The 23,734-nt window shown below is 38.2% G+C and overlaps 1 protein-coding gene and 1 non-coding gene across 2 annotated transcripts; both read right to left on the bottom strand.

Annotated features, from left to right (window-relative positions):
- Nucleotides 1–7,388: 7,388 nt before the first annotated feature.
- Nucleotides 7,389–23,500, bottom strand: LOC141583272 (uncharacterized). Its single transcript, XM_074392548.1, has 7 exons — nt 23,202–23,500; nt 18,241–18,355; nt 17,907–18,080; nt 13,738–13,844; nt 11,982–12,119; nt 8,745–8,815; nt 7,389–7,408 (listed from the first exon to the last, which is right to left on the bottom strand). The coding sequence occupies exons 1-7, from the start codon at nt 23,498–23,500 to the stop codon at nt 7,389–7,391; spliced, it is 924 nt and encodes a 307-aa protein (XP_074248649.1).
- Nucleotides 9,904–10,009, bottom strand: LOC141583299 (U6 spliceosomal RNA). The gene has a single exon (XR_012515977.1). It is a non-coding gene; the product is annotated as a U6 spliceosomal RNA (small nuclear RNA).
- Nucleotides 23,501–23,734: the final 234 nt, after the last annotated feature.

Below are 23,734 nucleotides of genomic sequence, written 5' to 3'. Positions count from 1 at the left end.
TCCTTGTCTCTGATAAAATGGACTTTAAACCAACAAAGATCAAAAGACACAAAGAAGGGCATTACATAATGGTAAAAGGATCAATGCAACAAGAAGACCTAATGATCCTAAACATATACACACACAATACAGGAACACCCGGGTAGCACCCAGGTACATAAAGCAAGTTCTTAATGACCTACAAAGAGACTTAGACTCCCACACAGTAATAGTGGGAGACTTTAACACTCCATTGTTAATATCAGACATATCAACGAGACAGAAAATTAACAAGGATGTCCAGGACTTGAACTCAGATCTGGACCAAGCAGACCTAATGGACATCTACAGAAATATCCACCCCAAATCCACAGAATATACGTTCTGCTCAGAAGCTGGTTTTTTGAAAGGATCAACAAAATAGACTCCTAGCAGAGTTAATTAAATAGAAAAGGGAAAAGAATCATATAGATGCAATAAAAACTGACAAAGGGGATATCACCACTAATTCTACAGAAATTCAAACTACAATCAGAGATTACTACAAATAGTTCTATGCACATAAACCAGTAAACCTGGAAAAAAAGGATAAATTCCTGGACACTTACACCTCCCAAGCCTAAACCAGGAACAAGTTGAAACCTTGAACAGACCAATAACAAGGGCTGAAGTTGAGGCAGCAATTAATAGCCTACCAACCAAAAACAGTGCAGGCCCAGAGGTGTTCACAGCTGAATTCTACCAGACACACAAAGAGGAGCTAGGACCATTCATTCTGAAACTAACCCAAACAATATACAAAGAAGGAATCCTTCCTAAATCATTTTATGAGACCATCATCATCCTGATACAAAAACCCGGCAGAGACTCAAAACAAAACAAAAAAAATGGTCAGGCCAATCTCCATGATGAACACAGATGCTAAAATCTTCAATAACATACTGTCAAACGGATTGCAGCAGCACATCAAAAAGCTTCTCCATCATGATCAAGTAGGCTTCACTCTGGGGCTGCAAGGCTGGTTCAACATACGCAAGTCTATAAATGTAAACCACCACATAAACAGAACCAAAGACAAAAACCACATAATTTTCTCAATAGATGCAGAGAAGGCCTTTGACAAAATTCAACAGCTCTTCATGTTTAAAACAAAACAAAACAAAACTCTCAATAAACTAGGTATTGATAGAATGTATCACAAAATGATAAAAGCTATATATGACAAACCTACAGCCAATATCATACTGAACGGGCAAAAGCTGGAAGAATTCCCTTTGAAATCAGGCACTAGACAAGGATGCCCTCTCTTACCACTCTTATTCAGCATAGTATTGGAAGTTCTAGTCAAAGCAATCAACCAAGAAAAAGAAATGAAGTGTAATCAATTAGGAAAGAAAGAAGTCAAACTGTCTCTATTTGTAGATGACATGATTGTATATCTAAAAGTCCCCATCGTCTCTGCCCAAAATCTTCTCAAACTGATAAGCAACTTCCACAAAATCTCAGAATACAAAATAATATGCAGAAATCACAAGCATTCGTATATACCAATCACAGGCAAACAGAGAGCCAAATCAAGAAGGAACTCCCATTCACAATTACTACAAAGAGAATAAAATACCTAGGAATATAACTAATAAAGGATGTAAAGGACCTCTTCAAGGAGAACAACAAACGAAATAAGAGAGGAGACAAACAGATGGAGAAACATTCCATGCTCACGGTTAGGAAGAATCAATAGGTCAAAATGGTCATACTGCCCAAAGTAATCTATAGATTCACTGCTATCCCCATCAAGCTTCCAATGACCTTCTTCACATAACTGGAAAAAACCACTTTAAACTTTATATGGAATCACAAGAGACCCCACATAGCTAAAACAATCCTGAGAAAAAAGAACAAAGCTGGAGGCATCACACTGCCAGACTTCAAACTATATAGAGGCTACAGTAATCAAAACAGCATGCCACTGGTACCAAAACAGAGACATAAACCAATGGAACAGAACAAAGACCCCGGAACACACATCTAAAGCACCACACATCTAGAACCATCCGGTCTTTGACAAACCTGGCAAAAACAACGGGGAAAGGACTCCATGTTTAATAAGTGGTGTTGGGAAAACTGGCTAGCAATGTGCAGAAAGCAGAAACTGGACCCCTATTTGTCACCTTACACTAAAACTAACTCAAGAAGGATCAAAGATTTAAACATAAAACCTCACATGATAAAAACACTAGAAGAAAACAGGCAAAACCATCCTGGACATAGGCATAGGCAAGGATTTCATGACTAAAACACCAAAAGCAATGGCAATAAAATCCAGGATAGACAAATGGGATCTTATTAAACTCCAGAGCTTCTGTACAGCAGAAGAAACCAGCATTGCATGAATCAGCAATCAAGAGAATGGGAAAAAATGTTTGCAATCTACCCATCTGACAAAGGGCTAATATCCAGAATCAACAAAGACCTAAAACAGATACACAAGAAAAAAACAACCCCATTCAAAGTGGGAGAAGGATATGAACAGACACTTTTCAAAAGAGGACATAGTTGAGGCCAACAAACACATGAAAAAATGCTCATCATCACTGGTCATTAGAGAAATGCAAATCAAAACCACACTGAGATATCATCTCATGCCAGTTAGAATGTTGATCTTTAAAAAATCGGAGACAACAGATGCTGGAAACGATGTGGAGAAACAGGAATACTCTTACACAGTTGGTGGAAGTGTAAAATAATTCAGCCATTGTGGAAGACAGTGTGGAAATTTCTCAAGGATCTAGGAATAGAAATTCCATTTGACCAAGCAATCCCACTATTGGGTATATACCCAAAGAACTATAAATTGTTCTACTATAAAGACACATGCACACATATGTTGATAGCAGCCTGTGTACAATAGCAAAGACCTGGAACCAACCCAAATGCCCATCAATGATAGACTGGACAAAGAAAATATGGTACATATACACCATGGAATACTACACACTCATAAAAAATGATGAGTTCGTGTCCTTTGTAGAGACTTGGATGAATCTGGAAACCAGCATCTCAACAAACTGACACAAGAACAGAAAGGCAAACACCGTATGTTCTCACTCATAGGTGGGTGTTGAACAACAAGAACACATGGACTCAGGGAGAGGAACATCACACACTGGGGGCAGTTGGGAGGGGTAGGGGAGAGACAGTGGAGGGGGGAAGGTGGGAAGGGCTAACATGGGAAGAAATGCCAGATATAATACGCACCTAAAATAAAATAAAGAATTAAAAAAAAAAAAAAAGAAAAAGTCACGAGGGGCCGGGCACGGTGGCTAGTGGCTGAAATCCCAACACTTTGTGAGACCAAGGCAGGCAGATCACCTGAATTCAGGAGGTTGATACCAGCCTGGCCAACATGGGGAAACCCTGTCCCTACTAAAAATACAAAAATTAGCTTGGCATGCTGGCATGCACCTGTAATCCCAGCTACTCAGAAGGCTGGGGCAGAAGAATCACTTGAACCCAGGAGGCGGAGGTTGTAATGAGCCAAGACTGCACCACTGAACTCCAGCCTAGGTGACAGAGCAAGACTCCATTTCAAAAAAAGAAAAAAAAAGTAACGAGAAAAGATTGAGGACTGAGCCCTAGGAAACAACAATGTGCAAAAGGAGAAAGTTGAGAAGCAAGTAAACAGACCATGACAAAAGGACTAGAAAGGCAGGAGGCCTGAGGGAGTGAGGTCCTTCAGCGGGCTAATTGAAGATGCTATTAGGGAGGAGATGCCCTCCATTTGGTTTAATATTGCTGCCAGATTACATAAAATGAGGTGTTAGAAAAAATCCCTAGATTTATTACAGAGAAACGTTAAGTGATAACCTTGAGAACAATAACCTTGAGGAGCGTTGAATTTGAAGACTTACTGGCATGAGATCAAGACTGAATGGAAAGAAAATCTGAGTTCATGAGTGTAGATAGTTCTTTGAAAGAGATCATAATTGGGAGTCAGTCATGGAAATGTGATAGGCAAGAAACAGTAGTTTTCAAATTTTATATAGCAATGATATATTTTAAAGGTTATAAAAATTATACACTTATAGTGTTAAAAAATCCTAGACTGAGGTATTAAATTCTTAAAATTATAGAACTAAAAGACCCCTTGAACATTTCTAAATTACAAAAGCTGGTTATCATATTCATGCTTACACATAAAGACCAAGGAATACTAAAAGTTTCAAAGAGAGTATTTCTTGCTTGATAAAAATCATCCAATTCTAGGATAGTTGATACTCATCAAATATACAAAGTAATAATCACAGAAAAATACTGAATGCTATTAACAGGAATAAAATAGAAGAAAAGCAGAAAAAAATCATATTTTATAAATGAAATGTTAAAAATTATATGAAGTTACTGTTGAAAAATGTGGTGAGGTGACTACTTAAATATATCCTTATTTCAAAGGAAGAAGAATGCCACACATGCAGAGCACTTTTACCAATCAGATTCACTGCATTAGCAGCACCTTCCTTTTAGCACAAGGATCAGCAAATTAGCACTTGTGGGCCAAATCCAGCCCACTGCCTGTTTTTCTAAGTAAAGTATTTTGGAGCACAGCCATGCTTATTCACTTTATAGTCCGTAGAGTCCATTAGCTGGCTGTGATGTTGCACACCTGTGGTCCCAGCTAGTAGAGAGGCTGAGATGGGAGGATCACTAGAGCCCAGAAAGTCAAGACTGCAGTCAGCCATGATCATGCAATTGCACTCCAGCCTGGGAGACAGAGTGAGACCCTGTCTCAAAAAAATAAATGTATATAGCCCACAAAGCCAAAAATATTTACTAACTGAGTCTTTGCAGAAAAAGCTGGCCAGCTCCTGGTTTAGTGGATCAAAGATCCTTTGATGTATTTTCATAAAAGTTTTACCCAATGTACTGAAATGTTTATATTAAATACAGATTTCTAACTAGTTTTCCCATCCCGTCCCTAAATTCTAAGTATAATCCTGGTACTCACTCCCAAGTTTATGTTAAATGCTAGCCTATACAAAAAATACTCTTTCTCTTACTTTCTTCTTTTTGTTATTTACATGTTGCTTTGTTTCAAGAAAGAATACAAAAATGCCCTACTAAAGGGATTCTGTTTGTTCACATGCTGCAAGAGGGGAAAAACACAAAGCACATTTTACAGAAAATAATTTGTTACAAGTCAGAACTAAGACATGAAGCCAAGCAGGGCACTCCAGGACTGAATCTGCTGGCTTCTTTAATAGGCTTCTTGCTCTCTTTCTTTCCTGGCAGCTGTGAGTCCCACAGGTAATAGAGTGTCAGTCCCTAAGAGAAACACAACTCCGACATTCATCTTTATCTATTAAGTTCATCTGTCCCAATTCTCTGGATGCTGACTTTCAGTCATTGATGATGATACACATGGACATTTATCATCAACTTTGGATCTTTGACAATTATCATCAACTTTGGATCTTTGACAATTCTTATTATTAAGAGTCAAACTAGTAGGATGCAAGTTATAAATGCTGATTATCCAAATACCTACTCAAAATACCCTGTATGAATATTCCATTAAATATGCATAGAAAAAAATTAGTCATTCCTGCTACTGTTTACTCTTCTGTATTCACCAGAAAATTTCCTATTCCTTCCGCATGTCCAGGTTAAATGCTAGTGTACAATCTGGAAACCAGTGCATCATCTGAGCTTTCTCTCTATCCCCCAAACTTTTCTTATTCGATTATCACTAAATCATATTAACTATACCTCTCTTCTGTCTCTGCTTTATAGTCCCACTGCCATTTGGGACATAAACATTTAGAAAATGGCTTTTATTTAAATAAAAATGGCCAACTATTAATGTTATTTCTTACATAAAAAAAACTTAAGCAAAACAAATGAAAAAGACATAACACCACAAAAAAGGCCAACATTTTTAAATGAGTAACTAAGATTCCTAAGTTTCTTTTTTTTCACCATGCATGGGTGAAAACCTCTCACTACATTGACACTAGTTCAAGGATGTGTGACAAGGAAACTATAGCTGACTACTACTGCAAAAGCTTCCTTTGTCTCCTGGTTTCTTTACATGGTTACCTTCCATCAATCCTTTATGAGGGGTCAGCAAACTACAGGCCACAGGCCAAATCCAGTCTGCCTTATGGCTTTGTAAATAAAGTTTTCTTGGATCTCAGTCATGCCTATTTGCTTACATGTTATCCGTGGTGGTTTTCACACTACAACAGCAGGGTTAACTAGACACAACAGAGACCACATAGTCTAAAATATTTCCCACCTCATCCTTTACAAGAAAAGTTTGCTAACCACTTTTACACCATAACCGGAATGCCTTAATACTCAAATTTAATCTTGTGACTCCCTTACTCAAATTTCTCCAATGAGCCTCTGCAGCAAACACTGCTGGCTCCCTACCAATAGCCTTTCCTTATTCATTCTTGCCTAAGAAACACAAGTCTATTGGGATGTTTATTATCCCAATTCCCCTCCTCAGCTTCAGAAAGAGAAATGAGTATTCTAAGCTAATCACGTATCCGCTTTCCCAGTGCCTGGTTTTGGGATGTGCATGTGGTTTGACCCATCCAATGAAATGTTACAGGAAGCCCCTTGCATGCTTCTAAGTTTTCTACCCATTTAAAAGACACTGTGAAGAAAAGCAGCCCTTGCGATGTTGTGTTGTGAGAACAAGATGTTTGGAGCTGTTGCGGATTAGCCAACTATGAAAGGAGACATAATAAAACACTGCCAACAACACAGCTGAAAGAGGGACAAGTGGGATCCTGGGATATCACTGAACAACCCAAACAACTCTGATTCCTACTGTTTTAGCCACTGCTCATCTAGTATGTGCAGTCCAAAGCATTCTACTGGTAAAATGCCCATGGCCCACCAGATAAGAGCTATTCATTTCATTCATTCATTCATTCATTCATTCATTCCTTTATTTATGGAGATAAAGTCTTACCCTTTTGCCTAGGCTGGTGTGCAGTGGCACAACAGCTCACTGCAACCTCTAGCTCCCAGGTTCAAGTGATTCTTGTGCCTCAGTCTCCCAATTAGCTGGGATTACACATGCTGGCTACCACACTCGGCTAATTTTTGTATTTTTAGTAGAGATGGGGTTCCACCATGATGACCAAGGCTGAACACCTACTCGTTTCTATAGTATTAAAAAGTCTATTATAAACTTGCCTTAGCTGAGTATTCACCTCACTCTCAACCTCTCATATCTCACACTTTTGGTACTAGCAAAGTGAACTGCTCACAAACCCTGCAAAGCTCGCTCAAGCATCTTGTCTTCTGCACTTGCTGCTCTTCCTCCCAGAGGGAATCGTGTTAGAAGTTCCTTCCGGCAGACACACAATCTTGTTACATCTTCCTTCTGCCAATCATCATTCTTCTGCTTCTTTACCTTGAAACATTCTACTCAGTCTGCATGCTTACCTTCAATCCTACCTACCTTTATTCAAAAAGCTTTCATTCCTCATCAGTTATGTCTGGCACATAATCAATATAATAAATAATCATAATTATAAGTTTCCAGTGGGCATCCAGCACAGAGCAAGCCCTGATTAAAGTAGCAAAATAATAAAAAATGATAATCATAATAATGAGCTCCTCTCTGTTTGTATTTTTATTTGTGTTCTGTAGCATTAGAAAAAAATGTATCTAAAAAACATTTCATAGTTATTTGTTAAGCGGACAAGTTAAAACATAAATAAAAATGTTTTTTTTTTGTCAATTCTGTTGAAAAAGCACAGAAATGAAATAGAGACAATTGTGTTATGAGCACCTTAAAGATCAAAATTACATCAATTTCATCTTTGTCTCCTTGTTATCAAAAGCTCTCTGATAAATAGATGGCTAAATTAAAGGTGTCCTTATACAATCTGGATTGTACAATGTATTAGGTGTCCACATCCAGGTAGCATACTAGCATTTTTGTTATTGTGAAACATTTTCTACTTTTATTATCATCTGCTGAGCCTAGAGTTGGGCAATTTGTATATTTATTATGACAATCTTTTGATGAATGGTAGCCGAGCATCTTGTTCTAACAAAATTACTGTTATCATGACAATTAACCCACAGATAGAAGAACACATCTTGTTCCAACAAAGTAAATATATCTCTTTTCATTTCAAATTAGGAGGAGTGAAGTCAGCAATAGTGAGACCTTGCTGGTACAAGCATAGGTTTCCTGACCAGTGCCTCACAGATTGGTACCAGTCCATGGCCTATTAAGAACCTCACTACACAGGAGGAAGTGAGCAGGAGGCAAACCAAGGAAGTGTCATTTGTATTTACAGCCACACCCCTGGCTCATCTTACTGCCTGAGCTCTGCCTCCTGTTAGATCAGGGACAGTATTAGATCCTCACTGAAGCATGAACCTTGTTGTGAACTGCCCACATGAGGAATCTAGATCATGTGCTGCTTACGAGAATCTAATGTCATATGATCTGTCACTGTCGCCCTTTGTCCCAAGATCAGACCATCTATTTGTAGGAAAAGAAGCTCAGAGCTCCCACTGATTCTACATTACGGTAAGTTGCTAATTATTTCATTATATATTACAATGTATTAATAGTATAAAGTAGCAAAATAAATGTAATGTGATTGAATAATCCTGAAACCACCTCAACCTTTCCCTAGTCCATGGAATAACTGTCTTACACAAAACCGGTCCCTGGTGCCAAAAAGCCTGGTGACAACTGGCCTAAAGTAACTCACTATCAGAAGTCTTACCTGGATTGCTGTTTTCAGAAAACTTTTTTGACTTCTGTTTTTCTTTGTAGTCCAAAAGTAATTGGCAAATTCTGTGTATAAAAATGTAATAAATAAAAAGACTTTTAATACTGAGATAAAAAAAATACTTACCAAATGTGAAATGCTTAGAGTAATTCAAACAATATCAGAATATCAGAACTTAACAATATTATTCCATCCACCTATGTGTACATTCTACAAACTTATCATAAACAAGAAAAAGAGTAAAGTGAAATAGTCAGAAATCAAGGGCACTATGACCCAGTAAGTTAACTCGCATTAGTCTGACATAATGTGTACCAACTCTGCCTAAGTCCTAGCTGCATAATGAACAGCTATTTGTTCTTGGACAAGTTGCTCCTCTTGGGCTCAATGTCATCTTCTACAAAATAAGAACTTTGCTGTCTTATTTCACTAGATTGTTATAAAGATTTAACAAGATAACATTTTTTAAAAGCTCACAGAAATATTAAAGCAATGGAATAATCTGTTCCTAAATTTTATGACTGAAATCATGTTGGAATTTCAAATAAAACCCAATCTGTATTTTGTGCATACGTTCCAATATGAAAAGGTTGCTGTTTTCAGGAAATGTTATTAAGTCCTAATTTTGCTTATTAGTTGTCCTACTCTTTGTGGCTCATAGTTCAGGGCATCTCAACTATTTCACAGTTTGTAACTAAATTTATTGATAAATAACTCCTTAAAGTAGATGACATGATTGTCCACTATTATGGAGTCTATCAATCACACTAAGGACAGAAAAACCAATGGATGTTAAGACCTGGCTGGGACCAATGATCCTTCCCTATAGACTCAAACTCTCAAACAGCAGATGTTTGTCAGGATGATGCTTTATATCCATGTTCATCTCCAGCTGACATGAGAGACCAAAACCCTACTTTCATTTATTTTTAGGTTCCATGAAGAAGTTGCAAGATACATACTAACAACATATTTTGCACACAACACCACACACATTATTCAGTTCCAGTGTTATCTCATAGACCACCTTACATGACTATTTTTGCAGTACAAATAACAACTTCAATATTTTGGTGACACCCATTTTGCTTTGAATCACTCTGTTGCATTATAGCTAGTCAGCAAACAGTCAAATGACCTTCCACTGACTGTGCAAAATATGGAATGCTTCAAAAATCTGTGTGGCCTCCTTATGCAGGAAGCCATGCTATTTTTCTCTTTATTGTTTCAATTTGAGAATGGGTACTGCTGAAGCAAACAGAAAGTTCTACTTTTACACGTGATTAGAAAGAACTTACAGAGTACCTACATAAATTGGTTATGAGTAACATATAAGCAGAGAATAATACACTGCAGAAGGCCGCAGGAGGCCTCTGAGGAGGAAGGCCTCTTCATGCCTCATGTTCCAGTTCAGGGTGACCTTGGCTCTGTTACCATAAACATTGTGCTCAAGGCTATAAAAACCCTTCATAGAACTATGATGTAGCCAGACTTGTGGGCTCCTTGTAAGGTCTGTGTTCCATCAGCTGTACTTAGATAACAAGCTAAAGATAACCACATGTTCTTCTTTTGTGAAACCCCCAAACTGCCACTGTTATCAATCCTTAGAATGACACACCACTTCCCGTTCACTGATTCAGTTCTGGCTCACTGGTTCACTCCACCATCATCCTCTCCCCACCATTACTCCACCCCTACCCTGTAGATCAAAGTGATTGTAACCAATAAATAGAGTGGATGGTCAGAGCTCAGGGCCTTCACTGTCACCTCCAAAGTAATAACTGATGGCCCTCTGGTCCCATCATCTCTCTTAATCTTTCTTTTTCTCATTCCTTTGTTGCCACCAAACTCAGGGTACCCACAGGTGATGTAGGGGTGGCTCCCTACATTCTGGTGCCCAATGTGGGGATCATGGAGCCCTACATTCTGGCACCCAACGTGTGGGGCTTATGGATCCCTATGTTCTGGCACCCAGTGTGCAGGGCTCATGGATTCCCTACATTCAGTGATGAGACATGGACAAGGTATGGCTCTGTTAAGTCCAACTAACCTACTTGAGATTCTGAGAATTCTCTTCAATAGCTTCCTGTGAGGTAGAATTTGAAAATATTTTTAAATATTGAGGTAGAGTTGCAAGTAGCTTGGGCAATTTTCATTATTATTTAAAACAGATCAGTCAAGGGGCCAATCACAACTGGGAGTCCGCCGCTTCTGGGAAGGTAAATATGGGATTTTCTACTGCCTCAGGTATTATACAGGATATAAAGGTGCATGAGGGTACAGAACTGGTAGCAAAGAAGAAAGAAATACTCATCTCTTCCTGCCACATTATTTCAACCTCTCTGACCATTTAGAACAAGCCCAATGAATATCTGTTACAGAAAAGACCAACAAAGGCCTGAAAGGATCTCTTACCATGAAGGTCTCAGCTAAGTCTAGGCTGAATATGGGGGAGATGGTCAATTAGCTCATTTTGTGTGTGGATAAAGTCACATTGCCAGAGAATGGTGCTGGTGCTTTGGGAATAATGGCTGAGCATATAAGCATAGGTATGTGAATTTAAAAAACGCTGTAACTTCAACATCTTTGTATGAATCACCATGAAGACCTGAGGGATCTGAATCAGTAAGGGCATCTTGGTGTCAAAGATCAACCATTACCAGGCAGCAGGACCAGTTTCAGGGGCAAAAATGCAACAGAATCAACAGAAACAACAGAATGATTGGAGTGCCCTTTGTTTCTAGTCCTTCTGATTTGATAAAAGGGATTGTCTTCCTTGGATTTAGTAAATCCCTTTGGTTCTTGAAAAATTCAAAGAGTATGGAAGAGATAGTCTTCAGAAGACAGTAAATGACTTTCTGATAAACTGGACATTTCAAGACCCAAATAACTAATCAAAAAAAAAAAAAAAAGAAAAAGAAAGAAAAAAGAAAGATGTGACACTATTTTTTATCTCATTCATAGGTGTTATACTTGGATGAAATGAACAATGTTGGAATCTGTAAACATAAAGGTCTTACAAGTCCTGAGATAAAGAATCCTGCACACACTGGTACTTCTAACCAGTCTACCTTTTGCTTGATTTCTAGCTGATGCAGGGGACTAACTCATTGCCACTTTAAAACTACCCAAACCAAACTACTACATCTCACTTGATATATAAGATACAGTTGTTGTAATTATTTTAAGCCTTAATTTAGTGTTAACTAGACTTTTCATGCAAACACTTACATATTATGTTGACTAGACACAGCATAATCCCTGGCAGTTTTTCCAGATTTATCTTGACGAAATGCATCAATATCTTGATCAAGTAGAAGGCCAACCATACTTGCTGATCCACAACATACGGCAAGTATAAGCACAGTCCTAAAATGACAGAGAGGTAATTTTTCCCTAACTGTAATAAAGTTGTAAGCTAATCTGGCATACTTTACCCATTTAGTATCTTGCCTGTCAATGCAGAATTAAACATTTGCATGCACTAAAAGACATAAGCATCTTGGGTGCTCAAGTGTTCATCTCTGTAAAATACCACCAAAGTTAAAAGGAAGGGACAAAAAGAAAACCTCTTATCTCAGTGGGTGTTAAATAGTAGAAGCTGCTAATTTAAAGGCCTTTGATGGGCAAGAAACTATGCTAGGGCCACTTATCTGAAGTGAACAAAGATTTCAGTAAAGATTTCCTTCCCGCTTCCCGAGACTGATATACAGTAACAGAAAATCAGCTGTGGGGTCACATAAGAGCTATCTGCATGCTGAAAGCAGTAATATTAATAAGAATGGTGAAAACAGTAGTCATAATAGTTTCAGTTAATGATGCCAGTAAGCATGTGCTGGGCACTGAATTAAATGCCGCACACACACATCTTTCTTACTTATGCACAGGCAATTTTGAAGGAGATATTCTCCTCCTTTTCATATATGACAACACATTTGGTGGTAAATAACATTGCCAAGGTCACACACCTATCAAGTAAGAAAGCTAGGAATTAAACCCAGTCTTGTGTGAATCCGAAGCCTAGCTCTTTTCTCTTATCACCCACCTACACCTTGCCTTCATTAAAGGAACAGTGTACCCACTTAAAACTATCTCTACTTCCTCTCTCCATACCAATTACAAATAAGGCCAGACACAGTGGCTCACACCTGTAATCCCAGCACTCTGGGAGGCCGAGGCAGGCGGATCACAAGGTAAAGAAATTGAGACCATCCTGACCAACACGGTGAAACCCAGTCTCTACTAAGAAATACAACAATTAGCTGGGCATGGTGAAGCGTGCTTATAATCTCAGCTACTCAGGAGGCCGAGGCAGGAAAATTGCTTGAACCTGGGAGGTGGAGTTTGCAGTGAGCAGAGATGGTACCACTGCACTCCAGCCTGGTGCCTGGTGACAGAGCGAGACTCTGTCTCAAAAATAAACAAACAAACAAACAAATAAATAAATAAATAATCAAAACATCAAAATACACTGGAATTAAAACAAAAGCTGATGAACTTACAGTATGTGGGAATAGCAATTAATTGTCTTGGAGGCATAAGCTAACATTAATATTCTTCAAAGAAAGCAACTCATCACAGAGTTATTCAAAAGACAAAATGATTATCAACTCCTATTTATGTTTAATAAAGTGTATTAGTGGAAAAGCATATAAGACATAGAGATTAAAAACTACTAGAAAGAGTTAAGTTCAATCCTAAGTCATAAGTAAACTAAAAGTTAAAGTTCACACTTCATGAGACAAATATGAAATCCATTTAGCTAACATAAATCATATAACCAAAAATGTCACATAATAACATCAGTCAGTGTAGTAAGAGGAATCCCACTAAAACTGTTCTTTATGTTGCCCAGTCTAATTGTTTTTCTACTTAACTGATTTGTTGATCCTGATCACTATGTTGCAATAAGTTAATCTTATAAATGTTTATGACTTGAGTGACTGCTATCATTCTACAACACAGAGATTAAAAAAAATAACTATACCTTCCAAATTTATCAATTGCATTTACATTAGCTTTTTTCTTGATTAAAAATTTCATCATTTTCTCTTTTTGTCCATATACAGCAAGTGAAAGTGGCGTGAGGCCACACTGTAAAACAATAAAAGCAAAAATGATATTTGATTCAAAAAATTATGGACTTCTCAACTGAACTGGAAACTATATAAGATCCTATAAACTTACACTCATAGAAAGTAAACAAATTATAGTCACTTCCTTCTTACTCTTCGGTGCTTTCTCACACACTGCTCTTTCCCTTGGAGACACCTCTCTTCTGCCTCAACACATTAACTCTGATCATCTCAAAAACTCACTTTAAAACACTTACTGGTTCCAGGAATCTTTGCTTCTATGCCAGCGTTTGGCATGGTATTATTGGATGATAATATTTTTTCCATCTAAACAAAGAGCTGTATCTTTTAGCTCTATATTCTCAAACTCTAAGACAAGTTGTTGGGTATAAAGCAAGAATTTGTAAAATATTTCTTTAGTTTCATGTTTTACCAAAAGATCAAGCTCCAATGTGCAATAAATATTGCTACTAAGTCTCATACTGCCCATTTCAACAAGTTTTCCAACATGTATTCATTTAAAATCAATTTGTATTTAAGTTTTCCAGATTGGTAACTAAATAAATAATCAGTTCACAGAACTAGTGAAACCAAATTTACAGAATCCCTATATGTAGTCTCAATAACTCCATGGTTTTCAGTGTTTAAAACTGCCATCCTGATTAAGCAAATGCTCTACAAACGTTTTATTTTTTATTATTTATTGTACTTTAGGTTCTGGGGTGCATGTGCAAATCATGCAGGATTGTTGCATAGTTACAAACATGGCAAGGTGGTTTGCTGCCTTCATCCCCCTATCTCCTCTATCTTGTATTTCTCCCCTCATTATCCCTCCCTACCCTCCCCATGCCCCTGCTGTCCCTCTCCTAGACCCCCTCAACCGACCACAGTCTCTGATGCTCCCCTCCCTGTGTCCATGTGTTCTCATTGTTCAACACCCACCTTTGAGTGATAATATGTGGTGTTTGGTTTCCTGTTCTTGTGTCTGTTTGCTAAAATGATGGTTTCCAGAGTCATCCATGTCCCTACGAAGGACATGAACTCATCATTTTTTATGGCTGCATAGTATTCCACGGTGTATATGTGCCACATTTTGTTTATCCAGTCTATAATTGATGGACATTTGGGTTGGTTCCAGGTCTTTGCTATTGTAAACAGTGCCACAATGATCATATGTGTGCATTTGTCTTTATAATAGAGCAATTTATAATTCTTTGGGTATATACCCAGTAATGAGATTGCTGGGTCAAATGGAATTTCTATTTCTAGGTCCTTGAGAAATTGCCACACTGTTTTCCACAATGGTTGAACTAATTTGCAATCCCACCAACAGTGCAAAAATGTTCCTATTTCTCTACATCCTATCCAGCATCTGTTGTCTCCAGGTTTTTTAAAGATCACCATTCTAACTGGTGTGAGATGGTATCTCAATGTGGTTTTGATTTGCATTTCTCTAATGACCAGTGCTGATGAGCATTTTTTAATACGTTTGGTGGGCTCATATATGTCTTCTTTTGTAAAGTGTCTGTTCATATCCTTTGACCACTTTTGATTGGGTTTGTTTGTTTTCTTATAAATCTGTTTTATTTCTTCGCACATTCTGGATATTAGTCTTTTGTCAGATGGGCAGATTGCAAAATGTTTTTCCCATTCTGTTGGTTGCCAGTTCACTCTAATGATTGTTTCCTTTGCTGTACAGAAGCTCTGGAGTTTAATTAGATTCCATTTGTCTATTTTGGCTTTTGTTGCCATTGCTTTTTGTGTTTCAGCCATGAAGTCCTTGCCTACGCCTATGTCCTGAATGGTTTTGCCTAGGTTTTCTTCTAGGGTGTTTATGGTGTTAAGACTTATGTTTAGATTGTTAATCCATCTGGAATTAATTTTAGTGTAAGGTGTCAGGAAGGGGTCCAGTTTCTGCTTTCTGCACACTGCTAGCCAGTTTTCCCAATACCATTTAGAGAGATACTGGATAGTCTATAATAAAGCTTCAATTGATCAAAGAAGTTTAGAACTTGCTACAATTCTAACTGAGAAAACTCTGATCTTACTAACAACTTACTGAGCTAAGCACTTGAATGGTAACAAAGAGACACAAAATCCTGAGAGGACCATCCTCTACTTATTGAAGACTACTCACTGCAAATTTCTAAAGACCTTCTGAATGGCAGTGAATAACTGATGTTAGGAGAAGGTATTATTCCGTAAGCTGATTGATACTGCCAATAATATTCATTTTAACATCCCAACCACAGAGATAAAAGTCAGATTAGGCCAGCAACGGTGGCACACACCTGTAATCCTAGCATTTTGAAAGCCTGAAGCAGGTGAATCACTTGAGCCCAGGAGTTCAAGACTGGCCTGGGCAACATGGCAAAAAACTCATCTCTACTTCAGAAAAAAAAAAAAATACTAAAACTGAGGTTGAAGGACCACCTGAGCTTGGGGAGGTCAAGGCTGCAGGAAGCTGTGATCACACTACTGCACTCCAGCCTGGCAGAGACCTTGTCTCCCACCCCCCAAAAAAGTCAAACTAGTATTATGGGAAATGAAAGATATAAAGGAATTAGCACATATCCAACTCCAACTGCAACTATTCTAGAGATCTTATGTTTCTGAGATGTAAGAATTTATATATTACACTTATTTATTCAGTGATTCCTCAGCAGGAGTGTATCCAGATTTTGAGGAATTTGTCATCATTGTTTAGAGAAAGGTCTCATTATGTTGCCCAGGCTAGACTCAAACTCCTGAGCTCAAGCAATTTTCCCCCTCAGCCTCCCCAGCAGCTGAGACTATAGCCATTCACCACCATGCCTGGCTTCAAGGAAACCTTTTGAAACATACATGTCCAGGATTTATTAGACTTACTTTATGAAAATCTTCAGGGGAGAGCCTAGACTTGTAGATTATTTAAAATTTTTCCTCAGGTTACTGAGATGCACAATTCTAGCTGAAAACTAGTGCAATAGATAATTACTTTCGTGTCCTCTCTTAGCCACATAACCAATTCCCTTTATCATTTGAGGATTTGGCCAAAAAGAGAAAAGAGTAGGAGAGAGATTCATTTGCTGAAAACACCACATAATTTTCCCAGGTAAGAGAAGAACAGGGTCTAGTAAACTCAAAATCCAACTTGATCTTGTTATTTATAAGCTCCTTATCTCCCACCTTCCCATCAAGACATTCTAGATTAGAAAGCAGAATTGAGACTCTAGTTGGCTATTTCTACCAGAAGAGGATCATGAGTCAGTTAAGTACCTGTTACTCCCTCTGCTCAAGGGTTTCCCACTACATTACCACCTAATCACTGCCAATCTGGTTCCTCAGAGGCCTCCTAACATTGATCTCCAGGCAATTTATAACTAACTCCCTCTCCCAAACTGAAAACTCATTCTCTAAAACTGAAGAGAACTCTGTCTCACCATACAAAAGAAACGAATGAATACCACCACACACACACACACACACACACACACACACACACACACACACACGTTTCATGGTCTTTCCCCTCCATTACCTAATTTCCAAACTAGCCTTGATATTTCTGATTGCTCTTTTCTCCCCTTTCCATTTCTCCCTCATGAGCAATCAGAGCTACCCTAAGCCTTGCCACTCAAGATACATCACTTCATATCGATTACTTTTCTTAGAAATTTGCCAAAGCAGCAGGATTTCTATTCACTGAAACATGTTTTTGTTTTCTTGGAGTTTTAATGTAAAACTTATTTCCAGGGCAAATTTTACTATTTTACAGTCATTAGGAAAAACAAACAAACAAACAAACAAAAAACCTGGGAAAGAAAAATTGGAAAAAGCAATAAGTATTACCTTTTACAATGTCAGTGTTTTCAAAAAAAGAAATTTACCACAAGTACATTTTTTAAAAAGCTGTACCCTCTAATTCTTCTTTAAATTTAACAATATTTAAAATAAAATCTTAGACAATTAAGTCATTTCAAAATATTTTCATTCAGGTACACTTGAGCTTCCAAATACAGAAAACTAACCCTTACACAGGAGGTCGGTGTTAAAACAATCGCATTTCAGTATTTTGAAAATAAAATGGATAGATCTATACCTTGTTTTTTGCTTCAATATCAGCACCGTATAAAAGCAGTGCTTTGGCCAGTAATTTGTCTTCATTGTAGACCGCATAGTGTAACGCGGTATTGCCATACACATCCGGAAGGTCTGGGTCAGTGCCATGTTCTAGCAACGTTAACACACATTCATCTTCTTGGCACTGTACGGCCTGTCAGTATTAGACCAAAAACAAATCATAAATCCTAGGAACTCAAAAGAAATATTCCACAGGTTTCACCAACTAGCTATATTTAAATGAGAAAACTCATCTTTATTCTACATACTGAAATCAAATCCATCTCGTGCCGATACAGTCGGCTACTGCATACCTTTATTAGAGCTGTCCTCTTTTTGCTGTCAAAGGCATGAAGTTCACATCTTCTGTACAGCAAGAGTTTTACTATTTCTGAATTCCCATTGGCAGAGGCCAAATGGAGGGCAGTTCTATGGGAGTGAGAAGACTTTTTAGGAAATTGTAGTGCACTATCTACAGCCACCTCAGCAATTCATGTCATTGCAAACACTGAACAATCTGCTATTACTCTGCCTTCAAAACAAACATTGCATTTTCCTTTGAAGAAAGTATACTATTTATTACCCCTCCTTACTCACTGTATGAGTGAAAGAGCAGCCTATTTGAACAGAAAGAGCATAGCCCTTGGATTCCATTCAACTTGGGCTGGAATCCTCTTTCTGCTCTGTCACTTCCTAGATGTTGCTTAGCCTTTTTGTATCTCAATTTCCTCAACAATAAAATGGGAATGAAAATAGTAACTTTCTCAGAGAAAACCACTGTAATACTTAATGAGACTCTACACAAAAGACAGAGAATAGTTCCTAACACAACAGCTCAATTGCTAGATATTATAATTTTTACTACTACTACTGGAGACATGTGAATTGAGTGAGATAATACAATTATACCTACACTTTGAGGTATTTTTTAAGGATTACAGGTAACATTCTATTTTAGTGATTCTAAGATGATTCCACGTTTGAACATTTCTTACACTGGAATGTCACTTGTAATTCATGATTTACTATAACTGTAGTTAGCAGCATTTAAATAATTCTCTTATTGGGACGTAAAATAATGAGGCATCTTACAATGCCTGGTGCCTTACATTAGCTAGACCACGTTATAATATAAGAGGTCTGGCACAGTTCTAGTCCAATGACTGGCATTTAGATGAAATAAGAAGGCTGAGGTGAAAACAAAAACAAATTTCTAAAATAAACTAATTCTTACTTTGGTTTTCAAAAAACTTTAAGCCAAAGAAAACTTGAGATTTAAATGACTAAGTATGTCTCATTTTTTTCAATACTCAGAATTACAGAATGTATGTAAATCAGGTATTTCTAATCATTAATATTAGGATTTAAGACTATTAGCAATTTTCTTTTTTAAAAAAGGATTTGGAAAACTATTTGTGGAGTTTCTTCAACGTTTACATCCAGTGATACCTGTGCAGGATGCGCAGTTTTGTTACATAGGTAAATGTGTGCCAAGGGGGGTTGTACAGATGGTTTCGTCACCCAGATATGAAGCCGACTACCTGTTCCTTCTACTTCCTGCTGCTTTCCCTCCTCCCAACCCCCACCGTCTGATAGGCCCCGTGTGTGCTGCTCCCCTGTAGGTGTCCGTGTGTTCTCATCATTTAGCTCTCACCTGTAAGTGAGAACATGTGGTATCTGGTGTTTTCTGTTCCTGTGTTAGCTTGCTAAGGATAATGGCCTCCAACATCATCCATGTCCCTGTAAAGGACATGCTCTCATTCTTTTTTTGTGGCTGCTGTTTATGTATCCCATTTTAGTTCTTAAAAGTACTAAAACAGTCTTTATCCAAGATTGTTATAAATTTTAAAGGACAATTAAATGTTATCTTTTTACTATTTCTACCTTCAGAAACACTTTTGTTTGAAAGGAGAGAGGAAAAACTTCAATTGAGATTAAGTTCTAATACCCCAATTTTAAATATCTCAGTTTGCCCAGCCCCAGCATGTAAACATGAAGTTTTCAAAGATGAAGGACACTGAGAGGGAGTAGAACATGCCTGCCACGTAATAGGTGCGAGACAGTAGAATATGCCTGCCACAAAATAGGTGTCTGGCTTATGTTTGATGAATAAATAGATTGAAAGGATACAGCTGGTGAGTTCAATATTTAAAAAAAACTCCTGTAGAGGAATACATTTGTAATAGTAATAATCAGTTATATTTGCTATTTTAATTTTCATATATAACTAAAGTAAAACCATTAATCCACAGTTTTTACACATTATATATAAGGAGAAGATAAATATATAATAAAATGAATATACAATAAAATCTACTGGAACAGGTAAACAGACTTCCTCTACTTCTGGATAGGGTAAAAGTTTACAGAAGATACCCATCCACAGAAATAAAAATAAATAATAGAATGTGAGAAACTATTTGTATCTATGCAAGTAGCATATTTCTTCTCTTCCCAAGGATTATTTCATGACTACTGAAACTTAACTAAAACTTTTGAGATGTTCATTGCAGAAATCACAGATAAGAGAAAGGGAAAACCTTCACTCACAAATCCCCAGAAATAAATTTGATCGTATTTTCTACATCTTTTCAGCTAACACAAAAGCAGATTGTTGGTGTATATGTAAAACAGATTTTTTTTCCTCACTTTATATACCAAATTACATCTTTGCATGTCAACATATCTCTATCTATTGACGCCCTCAATGGTTACATATTATTCCATGCCATGGATGCACTGAAATTTGTTCATAAAATCTTCATATGAGTTCTTCTCAATACATTGCTATTATAAGCAATACAAAAAAAGATGTATACATTTATTAAAGCTATTTCAGAATAATGAAATTGATGAGTAAAAGGCATATACATTTTAAAAATAGAGTTCTTACCACCGAAGTATCTATTTGAAAAGTCACAGCAACTTAAACTTTAAGCAACTGTGTAAATACCACTGTTCTTCATCCTCACACACTTTGTGGATAGAAAACCATATTCCATTACCCCCCTCCTTTTTTTTTTTTTTTTGAGAGGGAGTCTCGCTGTGTCCCCAGACCAGAGTGCAGTGGCACAATCTGGGCTCACTGCAACCTATGCCTCCCAGGTTGAAGCAGTTCTCCTGCCTCAGTCTCCCAAGTATCTGAGATTACAAGTACTCGCCACCAGGCCCAGGTCCAGCAAAGTTTTGTATTTTTAGTAGAGACAGGCTTTCACCATGCTGGCCTGGCTGGTCTCAAATTCTGAAATCATGATCCACCTTCCTTGACCTCCCAAAGTGCTGAGATTACAGGCATGAATCACTGCACCTGGCTTGTCATTCCTCTTCTAACTTAAATTAGAATTAGAAAACAGTATTTTCTAATTCTGTTAGAAATTAGAAAATATTTTCTAATTTCTAAACAGTATTTTCTAATTTCTGTGAAATAGAAAACAGTATTTCATTCCTCCTCTAGCTTAAATTCCTTCTCTTACCAGAACACTATGTTTTCCTAAGTGCGTAGATCACTGGTAGACATACAAAGAAATTACTTTGCCCAATTTTAAATTGAGTTTATTTAGTTGTATTTTGGTTGACTTGAAAGAATTCTCTGTAAAATGAAAATACATGTTTTGTAAAGATGTTGGAACTCTGTTAATGTTTTTCTTATATACGGATGTTTTTTATTTTGCCAAGCCAACTTTCAGAATACTTGCTTTGGGAGGTTCTTAGGAAGGTCATTGTGAACATAAAAATACATCTGCATATATAGGCCAGGCACAGTGGCTCACAACTGTAATCTCAGCACTTTGGGAGGCCAAGGCAGGTGGATCACAAGTTCAAGAGTTCAAGACCAGCCTGGCCAAGATGATGAAACCCATCTCTACTAAAAATACAAAAACAAATAGCCGGGCATGGTGATGGGCACCTGTAATCCCAGCTACTCGAGAGGCTGAGGCAGAGAATTGCTTAAACCTGGGAGACAGAGGTTGCAGTGAGCTGAGATCACACCACTATACTCCAGCCTGGGGGACAAAGACTTCACCTAAATATTTATATATGCATATATAAATAGGCATTTGTGGTTTTTTTTTTTTTTTTCTGGTACTTTTCACCTTTTGTGTATTTAAAGTTTTTTACTCTATACTGCAGGAATTTATTTTTGTCACATAAAAATCTAGCTAGGTTTCTCCAAACAGCCTGCATTTCACTTAGGAATAATTAAGTTTTTTACTAATATAAAACATCACCTTTATCAAGGACTAAATTCTTACATACATCTGACTATTTCTGGATTTCCTATTCTGTTCTGCTCATTTATGTCTTTTCAGCTGTTAGTAAACAATTTGTGGAAATAGCACATGCAAATTTTGACATCTGGAAAGCAAATCTTTTTCTATTCTGCTACAAAAAAATTAATTTATCACAGTAACAGACAGCATGCCTAATTTAAAAATGCTAAAACTTCGCTATTTTCATTTGGTTTAGGTCAAAGTGATAAAAACAGAAAGAGCTCATATCTTTTTTTTTAGATTTTTTAATTGCATTTTACGTTTTGGGATACATGTGAAGAACATGCAAGACTGTTGCATAGGTACACACATGGCAGTGTGGTTTGCTGCCTTCCTTCCGCTCACCTGTATCTGTCATTTCTCCCCATGCTATCTCTCCCCACCTTCCCAACCCCCGTCCCGCCCCCATTTCCCCCCAACGGACCCCAGTGTGTAGTGCTCCCCTCCCCGTGTCCATGTGTTCTCATTGTTCAACAGCCGCAGAAAGAGCTCATATCTTGAGAGAAATGAGTCTTCCTATTCAAAGACACAAACCATCTTCCCATTTATTTTCCTTCTAAGGTTTCTCAGTAAATAACGTATTTACATAGGATACATTGATATGAAACACATATTGAATTTTATTTGAAGAATATTTAGCCAGAAGTTGATATACTATGGAACTTAGTTCTCAATATATACCTTTCTATAATGTATATGACATTGTTTTAAAATGTGTACATTAAAAATAATCCACTGCAACGATTTAGTTTTGCGAGGTACATCACTTTAAGACAGTCTATTAGTGTTCTACGAGGGAAATTATAATTTGATTGGAAATCAGTTAAAGTTTTGTTTTCACGTTGCTGCTCATAAAGAGGCCTGTGCCCTGACCCCTCTGAGGTTCCCACAGCCAGGACGGTGCGGGGCCTGCAGAGACGATAAAGCCGGGCACCCCGCCACCACCCCCACACCAGTAGGGCACATCCCCACCGTCCCGCCTCCTCTCAGCGAGGCCCAGTTACCTTTGTTCCGTGTCCGTCTCGTTCACGTCAGTGCTCCTGAGCATGACGATGAGATCGGCTCTGGGGACTTTACCCCACCAGGCGGCTCTGTGGAGCTGGTCCAGGTCTTCTCGCCGGACCTGGTACCTTGGCTCCTCGAAGGCACTGTTGTCATAGTCTGCCCAAGTGCCCGCGTTGCTCTTGCCGCTCCCCCTGCAGCAGGAGAAGCAGTGGCAGCACCATTTGCCCATCCTGCTCCTGAGACCAAAGGGCTTCTTCATAGCGGAGGCAGCCGGCTTTGAACAAACCTCAGCCACCATCTGCTTTTAACAGCCAGGGGAGGCCAGTAGTAGCGGGCAGATCGCCTCTACGAACCAGCTTGACCGACTAGCCAGAAACTCCGGGTTTCCAACCTGGTGGAAGAGAAAGGTCAATCCCAGCCCGAACCTGCCCACCCCAGGAGGGGAGCCCAGCCCAGCCCAGCCCACCCAGGGAAAGCCCACGCCCACCCAGGGAGAGCCCACTCCAACCCAAGGAAACACCCAGCCCGGCCA

The sequence above is a fragment of the Saimiri boliviensis genome (assembly GCF_048565385.1).
Source record: "Saimiri boliviensis isolate mSaiBol1 chromosome 19 unlocalized genomic scaffold, mSaiBol1.pri SUPER_19_unloc_2, whole genome shotgun sequence".
Classification (NCBI taxonomy): Eukaryota; Metazoa; Chordata; class Mammalia; order Primates; family Cebidae; genus Saimiri; species Saimiri boliviensis.
This window is presented reverse-complemented; position numbering and strand designations above follow the sequence as displayed.